This window comes from Aulonocara sp. 'chitande type north' Nkhata Bay, linkage group LG5, assembly GCF_057382095.1.
Source record: "Aulonocara sp. 'chitande type north' Nkhata Bay isolate Kocher_YH1m ecotype deep benthic linkage group LG5, A_spYH_male_GT1.1, whole genome shotgun sequence".
NCBI lineage: Eukaryota > Metazoa > Chordata > Actinopteri > Cichliformes > Cichlidae > Aulonocara > Aulonocara sp. 'chitande type north' Nkhata Bay.
The window spans coordinates 41,402,193-41,413,680 of NC_141348.1; the positions used below are offsets into that span (position 1 = coordinate 41,402,193).

Sequence of the window (11,488 nt, forward strand, 5' to 3'; positions counted from 1 at the left end):
AAAATGACAGTACAAATATCCTGTCACATTTGATCTCTGTGAGGTCAGAGGTCAAATTTACAAATGAATACCTCTTATCTGTGACCTACTCCTACATAAGGTTTGTGTAATCAGAGTAAAACGTCTGTGCAATGTTTTAATACAATAGTTGCTACTAAAATCTTTGATTTGAAAGGAATGACAAACAAACACGTTCAGTCTAAGCTGAAAATGTATACATTTGTGTGACAATGAAAACACGCAGAATTCACAATATAATCTTTTTTGGATCTTTTTATTGATGAAAAATACATTTAGAGTGCCCAATACGATAAGTTGTGTATTAGATGGCACAAAACAAAACCCCAATAATTTGACAATTCCCTCTGAGCAAGCACTAGGCGACGGTGGGGAGTAAAAACTTCCTTTTAACAGGGAGAAAACTCCGGCAGAACCAGGCTCAGTGAGGAACGGCCATCTGCCTCGACCGGTCAAGGGTTTTTAAAATGACTCGATTAGATGTTAAATAAATTGAAACTGAAAATGCTACGTCCAGATGAACAGAATCTACTTTTAGGGTCTTACATAACAGTAACCAAGTATTTTCTGCCTGCGATCCATACAGCATGACCCGCACAGAGAAAGAAGCTTGTCATGAAATGTTCACTTTCCAATACAGTGATGGCATGCTCCTTGAAAACCTTTACAATTATATCATCTGCATATTCATGGTCTAATTCCATGAATGTCAGTATGACATCTGGCTCTTTCCATTTCTCTATTAAAGAGCTGTAAACCATATCACTGATGAACATCACATTATCAACTTTGATCTTTTTAAGTCTAGGCCAGAGTTTTATGAACAGCCGTTGGGTGATGGCATCAACTTTTTCAGTAGAGGAAGGTGAACTGGCATTGTTATTGACACGTGTCACCACCTTCTTGATACAGGCTTCTACAGATAACCTGTAATTTTCAGCCTCTTCAGCATCACACAGGGCTGGATTCTGCATAGTGTCGATCAGGTGATTTTTAATGATATCGACCGTCAGTTTTCTCAACACTGGGTCCTCGTCGTTCAGTAACATCAGTAAATGTTTTTCTTTACAGAATGTTTTCTGACGTAGCTCTTGGTAAATGGCCCTGTCGAGATCTTTCAGTTTTTTTTCATGTATATGCAGATCTTTGGTCCTGTTGTCAGACAACACGTGTTTTAACAGGTAGCTGTGGAGTTTTTTAGAAGGTTTGTAGTGCGAATTCTTCGCAGCCCGTGTGAGCACAGCATCAATGAGTGCGCTCACACATTCTTCTTCATCATCATCATAATCGCTGACAGTAATGCCAGATGATGATTTTTTCTCCACTATTGGAAATATATTACTTTTAAATTCTTCTAAAAGTGTTTGAGAAATGGCTTTAGTTTGTTCGTCCTCGTCATCCTCGGCTCTAACGCACCACGAGAAGAACCTTGCCAGTAGGTTTTTACGGAAGAGGTGATCTTCAAATATGGAGATGATCACCTCTAGGTACGGCTGACCTACGGCTAGCGCAATGATCACGAGATCAGGGCTAATGTCCAGCCGCTTGGTGATGTCTTTAAAAATCCCCTTTTCAAGTTTTTTAATCCCCCTGTGTGTGATTTTGAGAGGCTTTTGCTCAACTTGTGCCCACAGAGCTGTGAAGAGGCGCTGCTGAATCATTTCCGATGGCGACACCTTTGCCTCTTTGGAGGCACGTGTAATAACAGCATTTATTAGCTCTTTAACGAGCAGCTGTTCTTCTGACACCGGAGGTTCCTGGAGATCAACTGACTCTGGATCCCCCGGATTCTGTTGCTGGTTGCATGACTGAGGGCAGCACACACAGTGCTTCGATTTCCCCTCGTCGCTCCGTAAAATGTTTACGCCAGGGACGACACTACATTCAGAGTCGTCTTCAGTGGCGCAGCTTTGAATCGCATCGGTTGTTTCAATGGCAGAATTCATATTTTCAAATGATACAACTTTTTTACAATCTGGACTTGATTCTGAATTTTGTGTAAGTTGCTGAGTTTGTGTCTCAGACATTAATGCCTCTTACTCCCTCTTACTAAACTTACCTTGTGACTAACCCTGTGCAAATGGTTCTATTTATAGACTTTTACCAAGGTGATGTCACACAAGACATGAAAGGATCAAAGGGATTCTAGCGCTAAGCCCCGCCCACATCCGATATGACGGCGACGTGACGTTACCCTAGCGACCGCTATACAATGGCGATCCTCAGTTGTTGGGATTGAGTGAAACTTGTTTGGATTCAAACATGTAGCCTGCTGGTCCACTGCTGTAACCCACAGCAAATACTGTTAAAATCCTTCCTTTAAAGTTAGAATGCCAAGCGACCCCCCCTCCGACCCTCACCCACTGTGTTGTTGTCGGGTTTACGGCTGGTAAGCTATGCTAATTTAACTGTTTATGTAGCTTCACTCATTCACCTGCAGACACAGACGGCTATCAGAATGGTCACACGTCTTCTTAGAGGACGTTCCAGGTGAACACGCGCGGTGAGTTACAGCCAGCGAGGAGTCACGCAGTTTTTGCGTGCATGTCTGTGCTCGTGGACATTTGTGAGCAGAAACACTTATTATTAAATGACGCACTTACACTCAGAGTTAGAAATGAAATATTTGTATTAGAGGGAAGGAGTATAACAAACTATAAATGAAGCTAATTTGCACGTTTTTATTCTGCTTTTCTAATCAAAAAAATTGTTAATGCAAGAAAAATATCCAAATATTAACAGGAAAATCTCAAACCAAACTCTTACCACCCCTCTGTAAAGTCAATATTTAATATCAATGACTTACATGAAATACAGTTAATAAAATGAAAGAAAACAAGTGAGCACTACTGCATAGAAACCCGACTAGATACATACACATATACACTTGTGCTAACAATTCAAGAAACATTTGGTATATTTTATATCCCCCCTCTGTCCTTTTCTCCAGATCCTTGTAGTACTTTGGTAGTAGTATTGTGGTCTTAGGAGCTGATGTGTCAGTGGAAATGAAAACAGCTAAACTGTGACAGCAAAATGTTAAGAATACATATTCTTACCCAAGGTGGCATGCTGTGGCTTTTACAGAAATGCAAGCGGAGATGACCACCTCAATTTTTAGAAGCACTCCTTTAATAAAAGTAGCAATGAAACCACCTTACTACACATGAATCTGTATTATTGGCAAATTGCTCTTAAAGTATCAAGAGTATTCTGCAGAACACATTGTTCCCCATCGGTGTTATACGGTTATAAGGTTGGTCTGAATTTAAATGCTTCATATGCTGTTTGAGCTACAGCAGGGGTCCCCAATCCCAGTCCGCGAGGGCTGGTTTCCTGCAGGTTTTAGATGTGTCCTTGATCCACCACAGCTGATTTAAATGGATAAATTACCTTCTCAACACGTCTTGAAGTTCTCCAGAGGCCTGGTAACAAACTAATCATGTGATTCAGGTGTGTTGACCCAGGGTGAGATCTGAAACCTGCAGGGACACCGGCCCTCGCGGACTGGGATTGGGGACCCCTGATCTACAGTAATGTATTATATTCTAAAATGATGCTAAATGATAAAAATGAAGGTGTTGGCAAAACAGCTGGTTAAACTATCTTCAGCTAAAAACCTTCTGCTAAAGTAGACAGTGAATAATTTCTGTTCCATTTCTGTATTAAAGAGCTGTAAACCATATCACTGTCACGGTTTGGCATGGCAAACCGTGGGGGGTGTGGGGAAGGAGGACCCAGGCGCGGTGCTCTATGTACAAGCAGTACGTTTATTTACAGTGTGTGGAAATAACAACAATAAATCCCCGTGGTTTCCCCTGACTCCCGTGTCGTGTCTCTCCGTGACCAGTCCGTGTCTCAGCACTCCTCGTGCTGGCTGCTGTCTGGCGCTCCACACTTCTCCTGGGGACACAATAGACGCAGCCGTCAGGACACATAACCGCGGGCATACATACACTAACTCAGTTCAAATGGATGACTAACGTGGAGACTCACGCAATGATCCCGCGTCGGTGGGAGCTCCAAGACTCTCCTAAGTAGCACCCCCGACGAGGCCTGACCAGCAGCAGGTGTGTGGCTTCGGGTGTGGCCAGACCATCAGCAGGGCCACACCCACCAGGCCTGAAGGCGCCCACTGAAACACATATACACACACACGCAAACAGGGAGAAGGACAGCAACACCAAATATACATACTACAATAATAATAATAATAAAATTCATAACTGCTCAGGGACCCTGACAATCACTGATGAATATCACATTATCAACTTTGATCTTTTTAAGTCTAGGCCAGAGTTTTATGAACAGCCGTTGGGTGATGGCATCAACTTTTTCAAAACAGGAAAGTGAACTGGCATTTTCGGTCACCACCTTCTTGATACAGGCTTCCACAGATAACCTGTAATTTTCAGCCTCTTCAGCATCACACAGGGCTGGATTCTGCATAGTGTCGATCAGGTGATTTTTAATGATATCGACCGTCAGTTTTCTCAACACTGGGTCCTCGTCGTTCAGTAACATCAGTAAATGTTTTTTTCTTAACAGAATGTTTTCTGACGTAGCTCTTGGTAAATGGCCCGGTCGAGATCTTTCAGTTTATATACATGTATATGCAGATCTTTGATACTGTTGTCAGACAACATGTGTTTTTTTGTGTGTCCCGTTTGGATCTTTAGCCATAAGAATTGTTGTCTTAAGGCCAAGAAAGATGCCAAGCGGATTTATTTTACCAAGTGGATCATCATGGCCTTGCCATATTGGTCCATTTGATTGACCTTTATTATAATTACAACACGTGTTTTAACAGGTACCTGTGGAGTTTTTTAGAAGGTCTGTAGTGCGAATTATTTTCAACACGTGTGAGCACAGCATCAATGAGTGCGCTCACATGTTCCTCTTCATCATCATCATAATCGCTGACACTAATGCCAGATGATGATTTTTTCCTCCACTATTGGAAATATATTACTTTTAAATTCTTCTAAACGTGTTTCAGACATGGCTTTAGTTTCTTTGTCCTCGTCATCCTCGGCTCTAACGCACCACGAGAAGAACCTTGCCAGCAGGTTTTTACCGAAGTGGTGATCTTCAAATATGGAAATGATCACCTCTAGGTACGGCTGACCTACGGCTAGCGCAATGATCACGAGATCAGGGCTAATGTCCAGCCGCTTTGATGTCTTTAAAAATCACCTTTTCAAGTTTTTTAATCCCCCTGTGTGTGATTTTGAGAGGCTTTTGCTCAACTTGTGACCACAGAGCTGTGAAGAGGCGCTGCTGAATCATGTCAGACGGCGACACCTTTGCGTCTTTGGAGGCACGTGAAAAATCTTAATTGCCCATTGTTTTTGGAAAAATCTAAATTGCCCATAGGTATGAGTGAATGTGAGTACGAATGTTTAGCCCTGTGACAGACTAGCGACCTGTCCAGGGCGTACCCTGCCTCTCGCCCTGAGATAGCTGCCATAGGCTCCAGCACCCCCTGCGACCCTGAAAAGGAAAAGCGGAAGTTAGGGGTGGGCAACTCCAGGCCTCGAGGGCCGGTGTCCCTGCAGGTTTTAGATGTGTCCTTGAACCAACACAGCTGATATAAATGGCTAAATTAGCTCCTGAAAATGTCCTAAAGTTCTCCAGAGGCCTGGTAACGAACTAATCATGCAATTCAGGTGTGTTGACCCAAGGCGAGATCTAAAACCTGCAGGACACCGGCCCTCGGGGCCTGGATTTGCCCACCCCTGGCGTAAGTGAATCGATGGATAGATACATACACATATACACTGTGCTAACAATTCAAGAAACATTTGGAATATTTTATATCCCTCCCCTCTTTGTCCCTTTTCCCTATGTCCTTGTAGTACTTCTATTTTGTGCCCACAGAGCTGTGAAGAGGCGCTGTTTAATCTGCAACAGCATCCTGCCATGCGATTGAATTCGTCCCTAACCTTTGGGAACCCTCACATAAATTTTATCGAATGGAAAAAGGTTAGCTTTCATCCTCCAGCTTCACTGTGTTTATGTTATGCTAACATAGCTGTATCGCTAGTGATCTCGTAGTACATCATTATGTACCAGCTAGTCCAACCTCAGTAACCCTAAAAATAAAAAAATTAAAAAAAAAAGGAAAAAAAAGTTTGTGTTCAGTATAAGACAGAAGAGAACAGCACAGGCCTAAACCCTGCAGGTCTGACAACAGGAGGTGTATCAGTCCTGTTTTCCCTGTGGGAACAGCATTTACACTAGAATCTGCTTTTGATGGCTTTTTTGGAGCAAATGTGACATTCAGCAGTATAACTGACACAATACAAAACAATAACTACACTACACACCAACTCTAGCCTCCAAAAACGCTAAACATCACTAATGTCTCACATATGAAAACTTGCGCTCTCTTTCTTTTGCTCGCCGCTTTCCGTCGCGGGTGTCACTCCTAAAACTGCACCTTCTCCCTAAACAACCAAGTGCCGCATGTTGCCATATCATTTTTTTGATTGGCTGACATGGTAAATTCTAACACCAATCCGGTTGTTCAGTCTGACGTCACTAGCCGTGTCTGGACCTAAACTCCGCTGCAGGTTCACATATCAAACGATCACTATGGCATTATTGAGAGTTGAAAAACTGTCTAAAGTCTTTCATCTTTAATAAAATGATCAGCGTTCTGTTCTACCAGGTGTAACAATTGAGTTTAACATCCAGGCATCCATGAAAACGGAATTTATGACATTTAACGGGGTTAGAAGCTAGCAAGCTAACTCCCTGCTAACTTCTATCTAAATACAATATAGCATGTCCTGACTGCGGGGTTTTGGAAACAAATTAAACCCTACAGCTGTTATCACTTCCAGCATAAATGAAGACAGGAAACTAAACAGCAGTGACGTTTGTAGGGTTACTGAAGTTGGGCTAGCTGGTATATAATGATGTGCTACGTGACCGCTAGCGACACAGCTATGTTAGCATAATATAAACAAGCTAACTTTTTTTTCCCCACTCGATAAAGTTAACGTGAGTGTTCTCGGTGGAGGACTCCACCACCCCGTTCACACAGAAACTAAACCACATTTTTTTGGCTAAATATGATTTGAACAAATTAAACAACATGGCAGCGGGGGCCCCCGAAATTATTTATTTATTTAAGAATAAAAAATAAAAGGGGGGGGGGGGGGGGGGGGGTTGCCGCTGTTGGTCGTCAGCCATGAGCGAGCTAGCTTATTTTGTCGGGTTTCTTTCGTTCGGTGGTATGGCGAACACCCCCTACATGAAATACACGTAGGGGGTGTCGCGGAGGCTTGTCAGACATGAGCGCGCCTGTTTGGAAGGGATGCTTGTCGGATTTACATTATTTTGTGACATGGCGATTTTTATACGAAAACTTTAAAGCACTATTTCATGATGGAAAACATTAAAGTTGCTCACGAGGGCATTCAAGCAGCACGATTGAGTAAAACAGTCTAGGGGGGATCTTAAATGAGGTAGTAAACACATATAAATACACATTAAAAGAAACAGTACTTGCCTTCAGAAAGTTGAGATGAACACCTTAGCTGGATCCAGCTCCTGGCGTAAAAAGCCTCGTGTTCGCATTAAGGCAGACGGCCAGGTGGCTTTCAGTCCTTGCAAAAGTGCATTGTAGACCCCGTAGTATCCAAAAATATGACATGCGCATGCGTGCTCAGGCACAGAAAGGCGCCAACAGCTTCAACTCATGTAAAACTTGAATTCATTCATTTTGCCAGCAATAAAGTTAATCTGAGACCAACCTTTGCTCCAAAACGTTAAAGGATTAGTTGAAACCCTTAATGTATTTGAGTTTATGGGGCAACTCAGCTTTTATTGTTGAATTGTGAAAGAAATGACTGTAAGCAAGTTTGATTTTTCACACTGAATGAGTGTGCTGACACTAATGCCAGATGATGATTTTTTCTCCAGTATTGGAAATATATTACTTTTAAATTCTTCTAAACGTGTTTCAGAAATTGCTTTAGCTTCTGCGTCTTCATCATCCTCGGCTCTAACGCACCATGAAAAGAACCTTGCCAGTAGGCTTTTTTTACGGAAGAGGTGATCTTCAAATATGGAAATGATCACCTCTAGGTACGGCTGACCTACGGCTAGCGCAATGATCACGAGATCAGGGCTAATGTCCAGCCGCTTTGTGATGTCTTTAAAAATCACCTTTTCAAGTTTTATTAACCCTGTTTGTGTAACTTTTAGAATTTTCTGTTCAACCTGTGCCCACAGAGCTGTGAAGAGGCGCTGCTGAATCATGTCAGATGGCAACACCTTTGCCTCTTTTGAGGCACGTGCAATAACAGCATTTATTAGCTCTTTAAACAAGCAGAAATTATATGTGTGTGTATATATATATATATATATATATATATATATATATATATATATATATATATATATATATATATATATATATATATATATATATATATATATACTCTTGGCATTCTTAAAGTTTGGTTGAAGAAAGTAACGTATATAGTATTGTTAGCAAAATGCATTGTACTCCTAGAGTAATGTGATGACTGGTTATTTTGAAAGCAGGATTTTTAAAATGAAGTTGTTAATCCAGCTGCTAATCCAAATGGCAATCCTTGAGCTAATAATTTTTAAAAAGCATTTTGAAAATCAGTTTAATAATCCTCTACGAAATAGCATGTCCCTGAGGCAACAAACCACATTTTCATGCCTCACACTGACCCTTCAAAAAAAAAAAACAACTGTTTTTCAAATAATGAAGTTTTTTAAAAGACATTTTGAAAATCTATAAAAATCATGGCATCAACTTTTTCAAAACAGGAAAGTGAACTGGCATTTTCGGTCACCACCTTCTTGATACAGGCTTCCACAGATAACCTGTAATTTTCAGCCTCTTCAGCATCACACAGGGCTGGATTCTGCATAGTGTCGATCAGGTGATTTTTAATGATATCGACCGTCAGTTTTCTCAACACTGGGTCCTCGTCGTTCAGTAACATCAGTAAATGTTTTTTCTTAACAGAATGTTTTCTGACGTAGCTCTTGGTAAATGGCCCTGTCGAGATCTTTCAGTTTTTTTCATGTATATGCAGATCTTTGATCCTGTTGTCAGACAACACGTGTTTTAACAGATACCTGTGGAGTTTTTTAGAAGGTTTGTAGTGCGAATTCTTCGCAGCCGTGTGAGCACAGCATCAATGAGTGCGCTCACACATTCTTCTTCATCATCATCATAATCGCTGACAGTAATACCAGATGATGATTTTTTCTCCACTATTGGAAATATATTACTTTTAAATTCTTCTAAACGTGTTTGAGAAATGGCTTTAGTTTGTTCGTCCTCGTCATCCTCGGCTCTAACGCACCACGAGAAGAACCTTGCCAGTAGGTTTTTACGGAAGAGGTGATCTTCAAATATGGAAATGATCACTTCTAGGTATGGCTGACCTACGGCTAGCGCAATGATCACGAGATCAGAGTTAATGTCCAGCCGCTTTGTGATGTCTTTAAAAATCATCTTTTCAAGTTTTACTAACCCTGTTTGTGTAACTTTTGGAATTTTCTGTTCAACCTGTGCCCACAGAGCTGTGAAGAGGCGCTGCTGAATCATGTCAGATGGCGACACCTTTGCCTCTTTTGAGGCACGTGCAATAACAGCATTTATTAGCTCTTTAAACAAGCAGAAATTATATGTGTGTGTGTATATATATGTGTGTATATATATATATATATACACACATACATACACGTACACGTACACGTGTGTGTATTTAAACTCTTGGCATTAAAGTTTGGTTGAAGAAAGTAACGTATATAGTATTGTTAGCAAAATGAATTGTACTGCTAGAGTAATGTGATGACTGGTTATTTTGAAAACAGGATTTTTAAAATGAAGTTGTTAATCCAGCTGCTAATCCAAATGTTAATCCTTGAACTAATAATTTTTAAAAAGCATTTTGAAAATTAGTTTAATAATCCTCTACGGAATAGCGTGTCCCTGAGGCAACAAACCACATTTTCATGCCTCACACTGACCCTTCAAAAAAAACAAACAACTGTTTTTCAAATAATGAAGTTTTTTAAAAAACATTTTGAAAATCTATAAAAATCATGGCATCAACTTTTTCAAAACAGGAAAGTGAACTGGCATTTTCGGTCACCACCTTCTTGATACAGGCTTCCACAGATAACCTGTAATTTTCAGCCTCTTCAGCATCACACAGGGCTGGATTCTGCATAGTGTCGATCAGGTGATTTTTAATGATATCGACCGTCAGTTTTCTCAACACTCGGTCCTCGTCGTTCAGTAACATCAGTAAATGTTTTTCTTTACAGAATGTTTTCTGACGTAGCTCTTGGTAAATGGCCCTTTCGAGATCTTTCAGGGTTTTTTTCATGGATGTACAGATCTTTGATTGTGTCGTCAGACAACACGTGTTTTAAAAGATACCTGTGGAGTTTTTTTAGAAGGTTTGTAGTGCGATTTCTTTGCAGCCCGTGTGAGCACAGCATCAATGAGTGTGCTGACACTAATGCCAGATGATGATTTTTTTCTCCAGTATTGGAAATATATTACTTTTAAATTCGTCTAAACGTGTTTCAGAAACCGCTTTAGCCTCTGCGTCTTCATCATCCTCGGCTCTAACGCACCACGAGAAGAACCTTGGCAGTAGATTTCTTTTTTTTAGGGAAGAGGTGATCTTCAAATATGGAAATGATCATCTCTAGGTACGGCTGACCTACGGCTAGCGCAATGATCACGAGATCCAAAGTCGTATTAAAACAATTTTTGACAGATTTTTGAGCACCGTGTAGCACATAAAATCGGTTCCAGGTCAATAAGCACAACCAGAATTCATACATAAGGCGCACCGGATTATAAGGCGCACTGTCAGTTTTTGAGAAAATTAAAGGATTTTGAGTGCGCCTTATGGTCTGAAAATTAGAGTACAAATAGAGGTCAGAGGTCAAATTTACAAATTAATACCTCTTATCTGTGACCTACTCCTACATAAGGTTTGTGTAATCAGAGTAAAACGCCTGTGCAATGTTTTAATACAATAGTTGCTACTAAAATCTTTGATTTGAAAGGAATGACAAACAAACACGTTCAGTCTAAGCTGAAAATGTATACATTTGTGTGACAATGAAAACACGCAGAATTCACAATATAATCTTTTTTGGATCTTTTTATTGATGAAAAATACATTTAGAGTGCCCAATACGATAAGTTGTGTATTAGATGGCACAAAACAAAACCCCAATAATTTGACAATTGCCTCTGAGCAAGCACTAGGCGACGGTGGGGAGTAAAAACTTCCTTTTAACAGGGAGAAAACTCCGGCAGAACCAGGCTCAGTGAGGAACGGCCATCTGCCTCGACCGGTCAAGGGTTTTTAAAATGACTCGATTAGATGTTAAATAAATTGAAACTGAAAATGCTACGTCCAGATGAACAGAATCTACTTTTAGGGTC

At 40.7% G+C, this 11,488-nt stretch overlaps 1 protein-coding gene and 1 long non-coding RNA gene across 2 annotated transcripts; both read right to left on the minus strand.

Annotated features, from left to right (window-relative positions):
* Positions 1–168: 168 nt before the first annotated feature.
* Positions 169–2,515, minus strand: LOC147331342 (uncharacterized). The gene has a single exon (XM_086294318.1). It carries the CDS (start codon positions 2,043–2,045, stop codon positions 561–563), a length of 1,485 nt encoding a protein of 494 aa, XP_086150444.1. The 5' UTR covers positions 2,046–2,515; the 3' UTR covers positions 169–560.
* Positions 2,516–3,480: 965 nt separating this feature from the next.
* LOC147331343 (uncharacterized) lies at positions 3,481–8,359 on the minus strand. The gene is made up of 3 exons (XR_015129184.1): positions 7,538–8,359; positions 4,015–5,511; positions 3,481–3,921 (listed from the first exon to the last, which is right to left on the minus strand). It is a non-coding gene; the product is annotated as an uncharacterized LOC147331343 (long non-coding RNA).
* Between the last annotated feature and the right edge of the window lie 3,129 nt (positions 8,360–11,488).